Here is a 20,665-nt window from a genome sequence, read left to right as displayed (position 1 = left end):
ATATGATTCATTCGTTGTGCCTGAGACTCAGCCTTCATAATGAATCCATTTATATAACATACGTACCCACTTAGTGAGGAATTGGCATCAACTATACGAATAGCGCCAATGTGGAAATCAGCGTATTGTTGTTGCTGTTTTGCGAATGTATATGAACCCGTGTTGTCAATGGGTGTTGCTGTAATCCTCTCAGCCATTTCTAATGATACAGATCCACCATTCTCCACATAACCAAAGATAAAAACATGTAATTGAATGGCTTCAATGCTGGTCATGTCCCACGTAATCGTCACATCTGTTTCATGTGATAAATGCCAGTTTGGTGAATTGATCCGTTGTATCGATGGTTCTACATATTCTGGACTTACTTCAAAAGACAAATATAAAACACAAAGTGTACATAACCAATTGTGCATTGAATATTTTGCTAAGGAATATGAACAATATAGGTGTTGTGTAGTGTATTTGACTATCGGGTGTCAACTGTTTGCTTTAATTATATTTGTGGTTCGTCAGTCGTTTGTTTTGTGGCGCTGAATTGAATAGTTGTATGGCAGAACACGTTTATATATTAATGCAGTGTATTTGGCGGTTGTATTTCCATGAGCGAAGCTATACAATCTTTGGATATTTCCTGAGACATATGGCGTCTTTGTGTACATTTTAACATTGATATCAAAGAATGAATGACACATCCATCCCGACCGCAACTCGACATCTAGAGAGTACGTGCCATTGCCAGGGGCATTTTTAAAAAATCTTGATGCTCTGAAGGCGGTTGATTTGGTTAAAATACCGAAATTATTAAATATGGACACGTGACTAATTTCCATAGTTAGTTCATGGATCTTGATAATCTTGTTTGCTACTTGTATTATTTAAATATGCATAACTATAAATTAAACAATATAGGCTAAGTCGTGAAATGCACCGAGGCAAATCAAGTTGTGCATCAACGTCCAAAAAAATTACCTTTAGAAGGGACTTTTTTCTCATTTGCATATTTTTGCAGTCAATACCAAAATTATTGAGCAAGGTTGTAACAATGAATACCGCAGTACATATGTAATCAAAATCATTGTTAGCCTAACAGGTCAATTATTATTTAATAACATTTACACCTTGGTTACCAACATCATATATGCTCACATTTTACATAAACGTACCAACTGTGAAAATCCCCCTGTAGTCATCATAAGTATCTCCATCATCCAGTGAAAGACGAAATTCCACTCTACCAGCTTCGTAAAATATCGGAGTGTTACACATTACTTTTGATGCTACCAATGTCCCCCTTGTTTCATAGTCACCAAACTTGCACCTCAAACGATCAATATTGTTAAGACATGGACCATGCACCTGAACACTCTCCCCTCCTAGCATGGATCCAGAAGTGGGATAGATGCTCACAACACCTGTAACGATATAATTATTTTATCTATCAAATAACATGCATAGAATTTTCATAATGGTCCAGATCCATTATCTATTGGTGATTCATTTACATATATATTCCTATCTCCAAGAGGTAACATAAAACAACATGTGGACAATAGATCTTATTTGAAAATGACCGGCGAGATCTCGCCGAGAAGAAGAAAGCTACGAGACTTGTTATTGTCCCTTCCATCATCGTATCACTGTTTCGAATACCATGGTTACATAGATCAGCGCCAGTGGCTAGTATTTATAGTTCACCAGCGGCTTGTATTTATATATGTGTGCGCTCCTTTAGTAGCGCTGTGCATGACGGGTGTCTTCCGCCATTGTTGTTGCTTTTCAATAAAGCTGTTTCTTATCGTTCACCGGTGTTTGTATCATTACTGGCGTGGTGGCAGCGTCGGGATACGAAATCGACGCTAAATATCGTCCCTAAGAAGTCCGGCCATTCACTCAAGCAATCACCAGTGAACTTGCTTCTACTATAGCGGTAAGAAGTCCACTTTAAGTTAGTGTGTCGCTGTATATTGAACTGTCATCATGGCCTATAATGTACGGGCGCCAAAACAGTGGAGTTTGACCAAACATGAGTCAATAACGTCGTTCGAAGCCTGGCGGCAAAATCTGCAGTATATTTTGTCACTGGATCCAAATTTTGCTATATTTCTTGCCACTGATTATACATGGAATAAGAAGTCTAATGCCACGCCACTGCGTGGTTTTACCGACGATGATGAAGGTGTCGAAGAACCGAAACGTCGAACCGCTCAACAAAAGTTCATGCATCTCGAATTAATGCTGGGTCAAATTGCCAATTATTGTCCTGTAATTTCACGCAACACCATCTTAAAATCGTCCACATCCATGTCATCAATTTGGCAAGTGATTCGTTTACACTATGGCTTCCAGACCTCGGGTTCACATTTCCTGGATTTTAATAATATTAAATTAGAAGCTGACGAGCGCCCAGAAGACCTATACCAACGCCTGGTTTCATTTATTGAGGACAATTTGTTACATCGTGACAGCGACATAAAACATCATGGGGAAACCACCACCATTGACGAAGAACTCACACCTTCCTTAGAAAACATCATTGTGCTCACATGGTTACGCCTATTACACCCACAGCTACCAAGCTTAGTGAAACAACGGTATGGCACTGAGTTACGCTCAAAGACACTTGCTACTCTAAAACCAGAAATTTCTCAGGCATTAGATTCGCTTATGGAGGAGGTTCATGCTTCAGCTGACGCCAAGGTTTTGCGCTCCGTTGCCAATCAGTATATACACACCAAGGATCCTCCAAAACCGACTACAACATCAACCAAGCGCCAGAGCACTAAATCATGCCCATTGTGTAAACAAGCTGGTCGTCCTAAATACCATCATTTCCTAAGCAATTGTAAATATTTACCGACAGAAGATCGCTTATACATTAGCAAATCTCGGCAAATAAGTTGCCAGGATGATGAGTCTGACAGTGACGGTGAAGACATCACCACTGATAGTGACCAACCATCAAAAAATAGTGTTCGCACTTGCAGAGTTAACACAAAGCAGTCACCATTCTTTAAGGCTTTCTACCACCATCACCCTCTGCAATTAACACTAGACACCGGGGCTGAAACCAACATGATTAGGTCTTCACTCGCTAAATATATAGGAGCTACTATTCAAAATAGTTCGCAAAAAGCACTCCAGGCTGATGGGCTGACACCACTTCGAGTTATCGGTGAGACTCATATCACACTTAGTAGAAATGGCATTGATCTTATACTCGACGCACTCGTCATCGAAGAATTGGATGTCGACATTTTAGCTGGCACACCGTTCATGACAGTCAATGACATTTCCGTACGCCCAGCTATGCAGCAAATAACTATCAAAGGCACACATGTTGTTAGGTATGGAATCGAAGACGACACACTCCATTCACACAAAGTACGTCGCACACAGGCATTGGTATTGCGTTCCCCATCGGCCTCATCTGTTATTTGGCCTGGAGAATTTCTAGAAATTAAACTACCACCTAATATTGATGAAAATGAAACTTTCGCTATTGAGTCGCGTCATGATTCACCCAGCATGCGTAACCTCAAACCGTCACATAGATGGCCTCAGCCAGATATCATTGAATCAGTCGCAGGCAAAATTCGCATCTGTAACAACTCAATGTCACCAAAAGTAATACGGCGCAATGACCACTTTTGCCAAATTCGTCATACCACTTCACCACCATCAGCAGCATCTAGTACACCAGTCAAGGACACTCTTGACAAATCTCGTCCACGCTCACCAACAATGCACTCGGATGGTGTTGACCTTGACCCTGACGCAATATTGACGATCGATGAGCGCTCCCAATTTCAAAGTCTACTTCGTACTTACGACGATGTCTTCAATCCATCAATTTCTGGTTACAACGGTGCATGTGGTAAATTTGAAACGTCTGTCAACATGGGCCCTGTTGAGCCTCCTCAAAGAAAGGGGCGCGTCCCTCAATACGCTCGGGATAAGCTCGTAGAGCTTCAGAAAAAGTTTGATGACCTCGAGAAATTGGGGGTATTCCGTCGACCTGAAGACGTTGGAGTTACCGTAGAGTATCTAAATCCATCATTTCTGGTCAAAAAGCCAAACGGCGGTTATAGACTTGTTACTGCATTCGCCAACGTCGGTCGTTACAGCAAACCACAACCTTCGCTAATGCCGGATGTTGATTCCATGCTACGAACCATCACATGCTGGAAATACATGCTCAAGACTGATCTAACCAGTGCTTTCTACCAAATCCCATTAGCAAAGGCCTCGATGAAATATTGCGGTGTCGCAACACCCTTTCGTGGTGTGAGAGTATATACGCGTTCGGCCATGGGCATGCCCGGGTCAGAAACTGCTCTTGAGGAGCTAATGTGTCGCATATTAGGTGACTATATACAAGAAGGGTGTGTCACAAAACTTGCAGATGACCTATACTGCGGAGGGAACACCCCACTTGAGCTACTCCAAAACTGGGAAAACGTTCTACAAGCATTAAGTAAGTGTAACATTCACTTGTCAGCCAGCAAAACAACGATCTGCCCAAAGTCCACAACCATTTTGGGTTGGATTTGGCGAGAGGGCCAACTTTCAGCGAGTCCTCATCGCATTGCAACTCATCATGTCCACCTCCTGACACTGTCCGTGGACTACGCTCATTCATCGGCGCCTATAAAGTATTGAGCCGTGTCATAAAAGGTTGTGCAGCTATAATCGCTCCATTTGAGTCAGCACTTGCAGGCCTGTCATCACCTGACAAAATTCAGTGGTCAGATGGCTTACTACATAGCTTTAAAACAGCACAAACTTCACTCGCACAGAACAAATCAATTGCTCTTCCTCGTCCCTCAGATCACCTATGGATCGTAACCGATGGCTCAGTAACCAAGCATGGCATTGGCGCAACCTTCTACGTTACGCGCAATGACAAAACTTCACTAGCAGGATTCTTCAGTGCCAAACTACGCAAACACCAAGTTACATGGCTACCATGTGAAATCGAAGCACTATGTATTGCGGCATCAGTTAAGCACTTCAGTCCGTTTATTATCCAATCAGAGCACCAAACCTGCATTCTAACTGACAGCAAGCCATGTGTACAGGCAGTTGACAAACTCTGCCGTGGGGAATTCTCATCAAGCCCACGTGTCACTTCCTTTCTTTCTACTGTAAGTAGGTACCAAGTTGCATTGCGCCACCTTGCAGGTTCAGCCAACGTGCCCTCCGATTTTGCGAGTCGCAACCCACCCGAGTGTGACGAGCCAAATTGCCAAATTTGCCAATTCATCCAGCGCACTGAGGACGCGGTTGTGAGGGGATCCACTATTTCAGACATCATTAACGGCAAACTATGCCTCCCGTTTACCACCAGATCAGCGTGCCTAAGTACACAATCACAGTGTCCAGATTTACGACGTGCACACGCTCACCTAAAACAAGGAACAAGACCATCAAGGAAACTCACCTCAATCCGGGATGTGAAACGGTATCTTGCTATCGCTACTATCGCAAGAGATGGTCTCCTCGTCGTTAAACACAACGAACCCTTCCAAGTGTCATCTGATCTAATCATCATTCCACGCGCTGTTCTTAACGGACTTTTAACTGCACTTCACATCAAACTCGATCACCCAACTAAACACCAGCTAAAGCAAGTCTTTAAACGCAACTTCTACGCTCTCGACCTGGACAAATCCATTGAGTTAGTGTCACAACAATGTCACGTCTGTACGTCACTTAGTAAGCTGCCTGATATGCTAATAGAACAAACATCAGAGGACCCACCACACTCAGTCGGAGTATCTTTCGCAGCTGATGTAATCAAACGCAATCGCCAACTCATACTCGTCCTAAGGGAAACCGCTACGTCTTACACGTCATCCACTATTATCGATAGTGAGAACCAAACCGCACTACGTGATGGTATAACCCGTTTAGTCATTGAAATGCGTGCACTCGACGGCCCATTTGCCGTGGTCCGTGTCGATCCTGCTCCTGGTTTCATAGCACTACGTAATGATAGTATGCTTGAACAGTACCATATCAATGTTGAGATTGGTCGCATTAAAAACATCAATAAGAATCCCGTAGCCGAAAAAGCCATCCGTGAACTGGAAGAAGAGCTCCTCCGGCAAGACCCAAGTGGTGACCCAGTTACTGCTGTAAAACTAGCTATAGCAACTGCACGATTAAACTCTCGCATTCGCAATCGTGGACTATCAGCTCGCGAAATGTGGATACAACGTGACCAATTCACTAATGAGCAAATACCACTCGTCGACCGTGAGCTCATCACACAACAACACGAGTCACGCACTATTAATCATCCATACAGTCAAATGTCTAAGACAAAATATCGCGACAGTACAGTCAACAACATCAAGGTCGGTGACTTAGTCTACTTACGGTCTGACCGCAACAAGTCACATGCTCACAGTAGATTCCTCGTTGTCAGTATTGATGGGGAGTGGTGCTTCATTAGGAAGTTCACTGGCTCGCAGCTACGTGCTACTTCATACAAGGTCAAATGCAACGAATGTTACAAAGTACCTGACCAGTACTTTGACACCACTACTTACAACAAAACACAGATACAGAAGCCGATGATCACCAAGTATCCAGCTTTCCTCCCAGTCCGATTTCGCCTGAGACACCAATCGAAATATGTCTCCCCACAATCGATGACAATTCTTATCTTGTAGACAATGTAGTCAGTAGTGAGACAGAGAAAAACACTGAGAATATTGAGTCTTTGCCTAGTTCCCCTCCAATAACTAGACCTCAACGGCATCGTAAACCTCTTAAGTATCTAGAAGATTATGTAACATAATCAATGTACTTTTTGTGACATGTATTGGATCAATTTGCTTGTTATGCCATTACCACTTACGCAATGAATTTTCGTGTTTTCTCGTTTTCGTTTACGATGATTTTCTTCGAAAAAGAAAGAAAGAGGTCACGCCAGTGGCTAGTATTTATAGTTCACCAGCGGCTTGTATTTATAGTTGTGTGCGCTCCTTTAGTAGCGCTGTGCATGACGGGTGTCTTCCGCCATTGTTGTTGCTTTTCAATAAAGCTGTTTCTTATCGTTCACCGGTGTTTGTATCATTACTGGCGCAGTGTAACAGTGGACGAGATTTCGGGAGTGAAAGAAACACAATTTGATGCAAAATCACGTCATCAACGAGATCTCGGCGGGCATTTACAAATACACATGTTCTCTCACCCTGAAAAATAGGTCGGAAGTGTAAACACATTTGAAATAATAATAATATTTTATTCATCCTGAAGTAAGAAATAACAAATACAATAATTGGTATGATACACATCACAGAAAATGGATAAAAGGGGCTTTAGAAAATAGCTATAGAGTATTTAGGTAGTAAGTGAATAAATGAATGAAATAAATAATTAACTGAATAATGGATAAATAACTTCAATGATTTTCATGCAATAAATGCAATTTTAAAAGTTTTCTAAATTTCGATACACTTTCGTATTGATCGTATGTAGAGTGGGATAATGTTTCAGATTTTTGCTCCTGTAATGTAAGTAGTAAACTGTCCCGACGTTGTGTTAACTCTGTCAAGATAGTAATGTTGCAGGCATTGCTGTCTAGTGTTGTGGTGATGTTCAAGTGGTCGAAAGTAATCACACAATGAATGGGGTGAATCTTGATAAGTAAGGTTATGAATGAATGTAGCGACTAAGAGTTTATGAAGTTTGAATTTATCAAGAATATGTAGTTGTGAAAAGAGATTAGCGTGGCTTATTGGGCACCCAATAAACAATTTAAATGCGTTCAATAGGTACTACCCCAAACCTCTAAGTCATATGCGATATAGAGAAGTATAAATGAATTGTACAAACGCAAAATAACATTAAGGGGGAATGTATGACAGAGTCTATATAAAATACCACATTTCATGTGGTATAAGATGTCATGTGATTTAAAGCAGATTTTGTAACATTATATTCAAATATCTATTTGACATTTTATGAGCATATTCTCGGGAGCAAACATTGTTGATCGACTTAATTAGTTGATTACGAGTGAGTGGCTGTGTTATGTCTGTCATAGTTTCGGCCCATTTGAGGTTCTGGATGGAACTCGACTCAGTGATTTGGAACTAATTACGAGATAACCGTCGCTATTCGGACTACTATTTCTGACAGTTGGTATTCGCAGTTACTAATATAGTGAACGATTAATCAAAAGATATGACGTGTCCAGTACTTAGTGTGATTGGCTTTATGATTGAAGGTTACGCCTTAGAGTCTTTTAACTGATTTGTAATTGGTTAAGGTTTTGAAAATGAATAAAGTTGTTTTAGTTGGTCTTGGCGAGTACACTAGAAGAGACGCAGTCCTGGAGAGTCTTGGGCGAATCTTGACACAGTCTAGAGGCAGTCTTGGGTCAGCCTTGCGATAGTCTTGGGGACTTTTCCCCAGACTAAGACGAGAGTTGAAACGTATTTCATTGTGTGTGTCCTATTTGACTGTAAAGCCTAAGTGACTTTCCCGATCCCGTACCTCAAGGGGACGCGATAGAGAGACAAGAAGAGATTCCCCCCTGGCACGTGTGGAGAACCCTCAGAGGAGAAGTTTTCCCCCTGATAGTATTTTCACCGTCAGACGACCATTACCGGTAAAAACAACGATTGAAAACTCTCAGAAAACTGTACTTTGAGATAGTTGTTTATACTCTCCTAAAAATGTGCAACATGTATTAATTTGGTTGTTCACCATCGTATTAAAGTTTGTGCTGTTTTCTCTGCCTAGAATTCCACAGAGAGCACATACGAATACACGGTACAGTGGTGCACATCCAAACAGCATAGAACGTCCTGCGACGTGTCTCCACCCCGAAGATAAACATATAGGCCAGGAATTCACAATGAATCGAGGTATGATATTCTATATCATTGTGTGAAATACATACATCTCTAGTGTAGAGTTATGTCTTATATGACAGGTGCTTTATTATTACCATAGTATGACACCTTTATGTGAGACCAGACCACTCATATTACCTGTTTAATTCACAAATATATGAACATATAAAAATAAATCATCACATTTTCTAATCACAAATCTTTGCAACAATTATAATTAGTATTTACCATATGTTCCCATTTAATCTGTTTTCTGTGAAAATACAAAAGTAATCACACGCCATAGTGTAATAAAACCATGAAAAATAAGACACGAAATAAATCCTCAGTTTATGTTTTGAGTCCACATAATGTAGAAATAACATGAAATTTATTCTATTTTCACATGTAACTCACCTTCAGTATTACATCCACCAGCTTCAATGTTTGCATTGTCAACACTAAACACAAAACGGCCTGAAATTCCTACATTAGACTGCTTGTCAATATTAATAATATCATTGGTACGTGAACCATCTACCATATAGTATGTCACATTATCTCCAGCATCGAAACCAACCTGCAAGATAGTGTTATATGCTGACAAATATTAACATTGTACGAAATATTATGTTAAATAACATATGTTACGATAAGCTTGCTAATCACATAATTTGTTTTTATTAGTGTTGTTAATTTACGGTATAATGAACCCTGTTATGGTAATCAATTCCAGAGACTGGATGTGTTGGCCCTCTACAGCGGAGTATCAAGGATTGCATACGTTATTATATAATAAGGTATGTGTAAGATATCATAATAAACAGAGAGGGTTACCTGTGCCGGGGTACCGCCCAGACCAGTGTTGGAATCACCGCCACTGGCAGATCCTGTGGTCCATGTGATATCATGGTAATTATAGATGGCAAATGAATGCCTACCATTGGTTACTAGAACACACTGAAAAGTATTGCGCTGCAAGAAGGGAACATATTGTTAACAAATCCAGGCTAAAATATTTATACTTGTACAGGGCATGCGCGTTGCATTTATGACGTCATTGTTTAGACTACAATACATTACATCAGGATATTTGGCAATTGTGCAAATGACACGGCTAGCTATGTCAACTAAGTGCAAATATAACTGCACTTGGAAAGCACACTTTTTCCTTTCCCATTCTTTGAACCATACTGCAACTAATATTACGCGGTCAAGTAATGGACTGACCTTATTTCTACCAGTTTCAGAAGCACCATAGAATGCAACTTCATCCCACGTGGCTACGAACATCCAGGTGGCACTGAACTGTGAGTGAGAGGGAAACGCTTGTCGAATTTCATTGGTTCCTCTCTCTAATAGACCGTCAGCGGGATTGGTAACCTCCCGGTAGTATACGTCTCCGCCGTTAGTTGTATCAACGTCAGTCCAGAATGGTGAAACGACACGACGATTATCACCAAGAGGGAACGCCTCGGGTGTGTATTGTCCGACGGAACCCAAAAATGATATAATACCATTAGTGTTAACCTTAGAAAAAAAGTGCAGTAACGCCAGTAAATATTGCTGTAAGTAGTAATAATCGGCTGGGCAAATAGACTAATCAACCCACGTTACTGAGAATATGTTTATATTATGGTTTATATATCATTTTGACTGATCAACCCTAGAAATAAGTTCTGGAGATATCACAATTTTCAAATTTGAACTTTCATTTATTAATTGAAACATAAATCAATTAAAAACTACTTAAGTGAAACAGTTATCGTTCAAACAACTTTCGTCTTCCACTTCCCGACGAACAATTCCATCAAAACTCAACTAAAATACCAAAAATGTTACACCAATTTTTTTGCACTGATGAGGATCGTATAAATCATCACAAACGAATTCGCCAAAAGTAGGTCAAACAGGTTTATGAGTTACAGCCGAAACCAATTTAAAAGAGAGAAGTAATGTATAATAGAAATTATAATTGTAATAATAATAGATTTACTCCACATGAAAATTCATATTACTGGGCTTATTTGAGATCCTGGTTACAAATATGTTTTTGGTTAAAGGCCCAGGTACACTATAAATACGCTCCTAAACAATAGGGATTATTTTCATTACTTGTCACGCTGTAGTATGACAATAAATAGTGTACGAGTTGAGATTTTGGCGTATAAAAGTCAAAAACAGGAACCGGGGAAAGGGACGCGCTACTAATCTTGAACATTTAACTGCTGTCGATCAAAGTAACGTGATGCTGGACCGCTGAAACAGGGTGCGCCATAGGCTATGCAAGTGATTAACAACACTTATTAGCATAGCCACACCTCCAATTCACACTTGCCCGGGGCCCTGCCTGGAGAATGGTTGTCTCTGTACGAGCACTGAAACTATGAAACACGTACTTGTGCACTATAGACGACTATTCAATGTCTAATGATTTATTCATGTATAGGCATGAATAAAGTACACGCCTTACATTCATAATTGTAAACCCTTTCCGATTAATTTATCTTTTTAACCAGACACTATGCAATGGGTGTCAGGTCAGATATCAGCAAATCCAACATAATTTGGTTTACTTTGCATTTGAAGTTTTCATAATTGTAATGGATGTTCTATAATTTTAGTGCATACCTAACAATCACATTTTAGTGAAAGAATGTATTATGTAACCTGAGAAAAAAAAAGCATTATTTTCCTTACCATAATGATGTTTTTTTTATTCTTTCAACTTTAGCAGTCAACATTTTCTTTTCATGTTCAAATTTTGTTTTGCAAAATTTTCCAGTTCGACGCAGTATTCAAATCTAGAACGTTTTAATGGAAACTTAAATCGAGGTCTAAACGACCGATAGATTGTAACTCAGTGGAGTAGTTTATTAGAGACTCTCGGTAAAACCAAAATTTGGGATGTAAGTCACACCGTTGACGAGAAATCAGCGATAACAACCAAGAAGATGTATTTCAAGAGCATAGATTATATAGTGTATACATATAACAAATGCCAACAATAAATGAAACAGGGTGTGTTTAAAAAATAATCTTAGATGTTCCACATGTGTTTAGCAACCAACTAACACAATCACTTCAGAAAACGAGCAATATGGCTTATGGGTGGCACATACATTGCCAATACAATGCTAGCGCCAAGCCAAAACACGGAATATCTCTAGCATCACATTGTGGACCTATTCATGATACGGAATAGCAAGTTGATTTTAAGCTATAAAATACATGGTTTTGATGTCATAGTTCAAATTGATTTTCACAAAAATATGGTTAATTTTATTGTATTGCGTAGACAGATTTGAAGAAGACAAATCAGGTAAATAGACAAATAATAAAATACTTAATTTTAGCTGGAAATAGTTTTCGCTGAAAAGGCTTTTTGGGTGTTTTTATGGAATTTATTCTCACTGATTTTTGATGAGTTGAATGTGAAATATAAGAAAAAAAATATTTTAGCTGGATTTTATTTTCACTGAATCATCCCTTCAGCAATAATACATTCCAAGCGGAAATAAAATATTTTAGAGTAAATTACTTACTTTTGTATACATTACTTACTATTGTAAATTTGAAACGCTACACACATATACATTGACGTGAAAAAACAAGAATAAGACTTGTGCACTAGGCTTACCCAAAGAGAGACATGAGTATGATTGAAGAACGGAAATGGTGTTGAAATGAAGATTTCTGCTGAGCTACCGTCGTCATTTCTCTCATTCATTTCATCATAATTGTCCGGTCCATATGGGTACATCAAATCTGAACAACACAACATAGTACATACATGTATTGAGTTTCGAATGTAGTGGCAAGAAGCGTGGGCATGAAAGATAAATTATCGTTCATTGGTTGACAATAATAGACGGGACATTCCATATTAATTTCACACAAAAACAGCAACACATCATTAGCAATAATTTGGACAGCAACAACCATGGAAAACACGTCACAAACTATACATATTGTAATATAAATTGTAAATTAACATAGTAAGTCTGACTATTGTCTCATTTTAAAAGTTTAGTTATAAAGCTCCTACAAGGATGACCAGGAATTAGGTCATTAAATATCTCATTAACATGGCAGATTCTCCTATAAGTGGGAGAGTGACTGAGCACCGATTATTGCAGGTTCTGACTACCACCTCGAGCAAGACAGTCATACCCATTGTGTATGGCACGGCAACAAATCTCCCACCTTAGGCAAAATGAGTAGTTCGACCAAGCATTACATAGTTAATGAGCGCGAAGAGTCATGTCATTGACCCTTTATAATGAAGTACCAGCATTAAACATTCGGCGATGGCCATCTTTTAGTAACTTTCATGGAAGTATTGGTTAATATGTTTATAGAGTTTTTTAATAATTGGCTGTACAATTCCTATCTACAATATTTTGCAGTGCTCCCCTTGAAAACAAATCCTATCATTCGTACCAAAAATCAATAAATTACAATATGATGTTTACAGTATGTATTGTTATAAAGCTTGCCATGCGGAATGAATTGTTGTGACGTACTGGTACACAAACTGCTGCCATCTAAATACACTCAATAACGCAATGAATGGCGATGCGTGACACACAATTGTACAAAATTAGTTTTGATAAAAAGGGTGCACCAACAATGTATCACCCACAATGACAATACCCTTGATTCTTATGATATTATACACCCCATATCACTTTCTGCATTCATGTAATCCACAAAGTTAAGGTTAAGTAACAATCTTGATATTTCAGTGAAAATTTTACTCAAAATTCTGATGAAATTTAAACCAATTCAGAGAAGAGAGTTTTTGTTCAAGCATCTTTGTGTGACGCATGCGTAACTGAATAAACCAAGAGGCATCATGTATATGTTTCTTGGACAGGGTAGATCTTAAATGCTTGAAAGATAGTTAGTTGATTAAGGGAAAGGGTCTAATTATAAATCCCCATATCTCAAAAACAGTGCAACATATCTGACGCTATTTAATGAGAATATAATTAGTACTAAATGGACAGTGTGTATATGGATGTAGAGATTTGAATAAATTATTATATTATATTATATTATATTATATTATATTATATTATATTATATTATATTATATTATATTATATTATATTATATTATATTATATTATATTATATTATATTATATTATATTATATTATATTATATTATATTATATTATATTAGATTAGATTAGATTAGATTAGATTAGATTTAAGCAATAACCTCCGCCGACGGCTGAAAGGAGGGTATGTCACGAGATATTGCATAATTCATGACATATATGCACGAGCCGCAGGCGGAGAACCTACATTCTCTTAACTTTACAATTATCTATAACCTCATTATGTATGCACATATTTAATACAAATTTAAGTAGATATTTATAACATGTATTTGTCAGATATATATTAAAGATACTTATTACATCTAACTAGGCATTGTACCCGTAGACGAAGAGATTCGCATACTATTAGCTTGTCATGTTGTTTGTTGGAAAATGTGTGCATATTTGTTACTGACATATATATCAGCATGGTTTAACAGTCTGTTATGCTGACTGTATTTACTGTTTTCATATCTTTGTTTTTATTATGCGTTGACTTGCACTAAACTGTATTTTCTGGAGGAATAGCAGTCTGATGGAATTTAACCATTACAAATTATTTTTAAACGAATTGATCTCTAAAACGGCATTAGAACCAATAATCTTAACGGATTTCTCAACTATGCGTCTTTGCAATGTAGTTGTTTACTTTCAAAACATTGAAGTAACATTGGTTCAAAACATATCTATAAGTATCATGTTATCAAAGACGAAGAGGCCAACCATACAAAGTGGTACACTGTACAAGTTTGAGTGCAACGTCGGTAGATTATATGGGCATGCATATATTTACCTTCACAAAATGGTTCAGTAGAGGTAGTAACCACATTATAAATGGTAGATGTAATGGGTTTGTTTGCATAGTAACCCATACTGTTACAGGGTGGCGATGTGCACTCCAAACATCTGCAAATATAATTTATCAACTTCATTAAACTGAATGAGCATATATTATTGTGACTACAATAATGCTATGAGTTGTATATTTCTTAATTAACGCGACAGTCCTAATACCCTGCCTGTCCACCATTTTGCCCTACACTGTGGTAGACAACAAAATGGTAATACATGCTGAAATCTGAATTACGCATCGATGCCAATAATCAACTTCCAATTTCCATTAACCCCAAAAGCTATTTTCTACAAGACTTTTCTTAATATTCCCAGAAAGTGTACAATCCAGCTCAGACATAATTATATTTTGTCAGTTCACTGCTAATAATATGACAAGACACAAATTTGGAGAATATCGGGGCTACTTGAAACCGAAATATTGTACACATTATCTATATTAGAGATATTGTTCTCTTTACCTGTTCTCTTGTAGAACTGCATGTGAGCTACATATCAACCCTTCAAACTGACAATACGAATTAATACTTGCTGCAAACAACTCGTATGCTCGACTGTGATCACAGGTCGGTTCGGAACATCCTGGTTGGTCTTTCCCACCACTGGGGTAAAAGTCAGCGTGACCTAAAGCCTGAATAATAATTTAATTCATTTCAATTTATTTATTTCAAACCATTTTGTAATGAATGAATACGTGTTTAATATATATATATATATATATATATACATATCCACACGTCTCTATCAAAGCATTATAATAGTTTAAAGATACATATGTCACGTGATCTACGATCCTAGAATCTGAAACCGGTATTTCACTCTTTGATTTTAAATATCAGCCTTACCTGATAGATGCCATACTTCAAGAAAAACAACCCTCCATTGTCTGCTTCTGCTGACGAATCAGTATGGATGACATCAACAAAATCTGCATCGTCGCTGGACAAACAGAATGGTCCTGGTACATAATCAGATCCAGATTGTATCAAAAAATTTGGCCTTGCTGGATCAAGCGCTGAAACAACAAATATACAACAAATATGTTAATGCGCTTACTTTGGCACGTGACACAGATTTTTAATGTTGCGCGTTTAGTGGGAATGATTTGTTTGTACATTTTCGTTTGGTATATAATTGCACGTGGCAGGAAAATTCTCGTAATAACCTTATTATTATACATCTTTTTCATCCAAGGCAACATCATGGGAATGCCGAAATTCAAAACGTTTAGAACAGAATCAGCAAACATCTTTGTGCGGAGTCCGGTCAAACCCCGATGGCAGCCATGTTTGTTTTTATTATTAGAGGACGCATACGCACGTACTCATTCCATATTTGGAATTTGCATTTCATTATATGATAGGATGAAAATACTCCGTAAAATACCACAAAATTACGGCACGCTGTAATTTATGGTGTTACGGCGACAGATGTATAATAGTAAATGTTACATAACAAAACAACAATTTTTGTCCATTTTCATTCTCACTCTCCCATTAATCCAAATTTGCTACAATTCAATTGTACTATTCGATTTATCAAAAATGTCTATATGACAACATTTTGATAGCCACTTCATAGTTGCTGTGTGTTGTGCACTCTAAAATTAAAGTGAATAGGGATTAAATACAAATCACCTGTAATACGTGACAACTTGCACGGTGTGTTTCCACATACATAATCCCTCTGTATCCATTTCCCAGCCATTGCACTTATCTGGGCTCCAAGACTGTGTCCAATCAAGTGTACGTCATGCAGTCCGCCCCCTGCGTGTTGAGTTGCATTATAAATGTCCCAAAGGAAACGTGTAAGACGACTGGCTACGATTCTAGTATTGCTAGACGCCTTGTCATATTCAAACCATAGAGGCTGTAATAAAATGACAATTGTTTACATTACTGTTACATTACTGTTGACGAAATACGAAACACGAATACTACCCAAAAAACAACCTTCCACACGTCAACCTACTTTGGCGCAACTTTAAGTTGTTGGGGCATGAATTATAAATATGGAATATTTCAAATTTAAGACATTGAAGATTATCTCATTAAAAAAAAAAACCTGTCAGGCAGTATACTAGTAGTAATTCGATGTGAAAGAAATCTGGTCCACAAAATTGAACTTCATAATAGTGCCAGAAAAGTTCATAAGGTGGTTGCAGTCAATCTCAGGCCACCTATGTACAAAGTTCATTTAAATTGTTAAATCAGAAAAAAGTTCTATATGTATTGATTTCAACTTAACCGTATTGTAATTTCCATTGACATCGAAAATTAATTCTTAATATCTAATATATCGATGGAACAGACAGACAGACAGACACACGAGCAGGTTAACGAAATAACTACACACGGAAATAAATAAAATAACATGATGTAACATACTCCTGGGTCAGCAGCTTCTTCCCAGTCGACTACGATCACGTTGAAATCGCCAACCTGTAGTAATTCGTCCACGATTCGTACAACCCACGTGTCAGCGCCTGCACCCTTGAATCCATGCGTTATAATCTGATAGAACACGCAATAAATGTCAATTGTCAATATTATTCAATGAGTTACTAAACAGGCACATATACAAAGCGCATGTGTAACTGCGTATAACTGTAATTTTACTTTAAAAACTTAATTTTGTACATCCCGCAATGTGTAAATGACTCCCTCTTATTAACAATTCCTACTAACTGTATGCAAATGTATTGTATGTCATGAAGCTGAATTATCAACAAATATTATCACCAAATGCATATGTATATATACCTTTGTCGGCTTCTCAGTTGAGAACGCGGATATCAATGCGCCATAATTCTGGGTGTCAGATACCGTTCCATCGTATTTTGTAAATAATCTAAAAGTCACCTCGATGTCAAGTTCAGGAAGCTCATCAAATGTATCCTTACAGAAATTACCATCGTCTCCGTAATCTCTACATTCTTTGTGATATGAAAATCGACACAAAAAGAAAACAAAATGGGTAACGTCATCTTAAGCAAAAAAATTAAAACAATGTATGTTCCACCGAGAAAAAAAATATGTTAGTGTTATCATGCAAGCATGTAAAAATCCACGCTATTGCAATAGACATACTGGCTGGCATACACGGAGTGAACGACGAAGCATGCCATTAACGTTACCTTTTCTCCGGCTCGAACTCGTTATTTTGTTATCTGATAGTTATCCTCTGTTTCATACAATGTTAAACATACGCTTAACTTCAGAGGAAATTGTCAAGAAATAACATGATCCGAAGCATCTCCACATTATGTATAAGAATAACAGCGTAATTTTTAACACATTCGCCGATGTATATTTTAAATTATATTACTGGATTGAGAACAACGAGCACTATCGTCGATTGTATATGTCACATACCTTGTCCTCTGACTTTAAAACCTGAATTCAGCAGCAGAAGTACCAAACATCCAATTGTGTTCCACAACATAGCGCATCACCTAACAATTTCAACACTATGCCGAGACGTTAACGAAAACATAAGGGTATAAAATATGTCATGAACAGTTGCTTAGGATAATAGTGGAAGAACAGTTTAGAATAACAATCTTACCGTTGAAATGGACATGGGGTGTATGCGACAATGCTTATGCGACCCTGTGGCCGGCAAGTGACCCATTTATGGTCAAATATGATGAGGCTGGAAACATGCCAGAAATGTTTCTATGTCTAATTAGAGCATTGTAACCATGGTGTTTGTTGACGTATGTTGGTCCATGCAGTTAATTGTCACAACAAAGAATAAATTCACATTATTTATAGTGCGTTGTCATAGGAGATACATATCTGTAAACGCTCATTTTCTGTACATTCTGGTTACCATGAAACGTGATTATACAAGCATGATTCGCTGGGGGCGATGATACATGATATATTTGTAAAAGCATTATGTATTTATAACACAGCTCCCACAATGACTGTATTAAGTTGCGCATTGGGCGATTTGAACTGCCAATGGTTGGTATGTGATTTGAATCAAAGTTATTCATGGCTACCTAATTTAAATCTAAGTCGAAGTGAACTAGGTTTAGTAAACATCTTTCCCTCAGTTTGATGCAAGATCTTTGTAAAACACACTTTGGTTTAATGTTTTGTGTGAAGCGGGGAAGGACGTTTTTTTCCTATGATATTGTGTTGTGTTAAAATTCACACAGGCGTATTGTCAACATATAATGATGACTGTGATAATGTTTGAACGATGGTAGCTATACATAGGTGCGCTAAACCTTGTAACTGCACGAGTATTTTGAGTGTACTTCATAGATGCCTGAGTGTCATAGCAAATAGAAAGTGGAAGTTATTCAAATGTTTTGCTATGGCGGCGGCGTTGGCGTTTGGCATAATGTACGCTACCGAAAAATATAATATTCATCAATCGATAGAAAAAATGTATATTTTTGCATTGTCTGATTTTGATAGTTGGCCACTTAAACCCAAGCAAATTCTTTTGAAAAATCTAGTGACATCTGTGACGGTTTGTAGCTATTTGTGGATATGTAAACAATAGTCATGTCGTTTGTTTGAGATAAAAAAATCCGTCCTGTCTGGTGACGTAACTGTCTCGCTTTTCTTGCATTGTCAAGCAAAGTCTTCTTTCCTAGATATTCAAAAATTAGAGTTATGTATCTTGTCATTTTGGTATGTGCATGCGTTTTATTATTCGTTGAGTTTGACTCAAAATTGGCCGTGCAGTTTTGCACGTGATCCATGGATGTTGACAATACATTAAGTGTTGCTGACATAAAACCACTGTGTATACTGTATAACCAAGAAAATAATGCTTGGTATCGTGCATGTACTAGGAAAGGGTGAGTCACCAGTAGCTGTAGATGATTGGCGAAACATCAACAACATTTAATACAAACATCATAATCGGTGTCCTCCTAATGTGACATAAGTTGGTCGACTTAAAACACCATATATATTAGTAAATACATGAGTGCCTTCCTTGTAAATTAGAGTGAAATAACATTGTTTTAATGTAATAGTATTCAAGAGAAGAGTTAGTGTTGAATTTATGAGGAAATACTTCACGTATAAAAAGTTTGTGTAGGCGTGAATGTGTGCACACCCCACACGCATTAATTGCATAGTATATTATTATAATTTTTTCTGTGCAATAGTTCTGTTCCTTAGGAAACTGTTGAAGCGAGTGCCTCCGTTTTGTTTTTGCTCTAAGCAGAAACCAATGATGTGGTTACTCGAATACGAATAAACCATAAACCAATCACTTCGGGGGCACTACTAGTTAATTTGTTTTTAAACGAATTAAATGAAATATTGCATAGTTTCGTCCAAACGAATGTCTGGAAATCAAATTGCTGAAAAATCAGCAGAAAATATGGGCTTGCTTGCCTCTCTTGAAAGAGGATGTCTCTTATTATAACCAATTTACGTGAATAGCAGCGATGCCATCATAGACATAACATTATCTAACATTCAACATATTACACGTAACTAAAGTGTTTCATATATGTGTTGCAATCTGTAGAGAATATATAAATATAAACACATATTGCCACAAAATGAAATTATATTGAAATAAGGATACTGGAATTGAAACATGGAATTCTAATAATTGATAGAAAACTGACTGTATTGAATGTCACAAAGTATTTTGGTTTGTTGTTTTCAACTGTTTGAGATAATCACGTAATGGAAAATGTTCAGAAATATAGTGGAATGCGCTTTTAATCTACGAAAGTTACATGCAAATCGTGCCTTACCTGATTCTGTTTTATCAAGACTATCGGCTGGCCGTCTGACTCGTTGTGAGTAATACTGGTTTTAAGTCCTGATTCAATCTCTTGTATTTGCTTACCAGTCCTATGCTTCCGT

The 20,665-nt window shown here is 37.7% G+C and overlaps 1 protein-coding gene across 1 annotated transcript in view; it reads right to left on the bottom strand.

Annotated features, from left to right (window-relative positions):
• The window catches only part of LOC144359975 (protein mesh-like), a 32,417-nt gene extending 11,752 nt beyond the window's left edge, over positions 1–20,665 (bottom strand). The window contains exons 1-14 of the mRNA XM_085498049.1: positions 20,554–20,665; positions 18,188–18,282; positions 17,576–17,748; positions 17,201–17,326; positions 16,451–16,682; positions 15,659–15,828; positions 15,275–15,444; positions 14,755–14,867; positions 12,493–12,620; positions 10,083–10,382; positions 9,690–9,827; positions 9,270–9,432; positions 1,167–1,415; positions 67–367 (exon numbers count right to left, since the gene is read on the bottom strand). Coding sequence (XP_085354175.1) covers positions 67–367; positions 1,167–1,415; positions 9,270–9,432; positions 9,690–9,827; positions 10,083–10,382; positions 12,493–12,620; positions 14,755–14,867; positions 15,275–15,444; positions 15,659–15,828; positions 16,451–16,682; positions 17,201–17,326; positions 17,576–17,748; positions 18,188–18,257 — 2,333 coding nt within the window. The 5' untranslated portion in view covers positions 18,258–18,282; positions 20,554–20,665. The remainder of the gene's footprint in view (positions 1–66; positions 368–1,166; positions 1,416–9,269; positions 9,433–9,689; positions 9,828–10,082; positions 10,383–12,492; positions 12,621–14,754; positions 14,868–15,274; positions 15,445–15,658; positions 15,829–16,450; positions 16,683–17,200; positions 17,327–17,575; positions 17,749–18,187; positions 18,283–20,553) is intronic.

This window comes from Saccoglossus kowalevskii, chromosome 4 (genome assembly GCF_978046115.1).
Source record: "Saccoglossus kowalevskii chromosome 4, keSacKowa6.1, whole genome shotgun sequence".
In the NCBI taxonomy this organism is placed as follows: Eukaryota; Metazoa; Hemichordata; class Enteropneusta; family Harrimaniidae; genus Saccoglossus; species Saccoglossus kowalevskii.
Note: the sequence above shows the minus strand (reverse complement) of the source record. Positions and strands in the feature narration are given on the sequence as shown.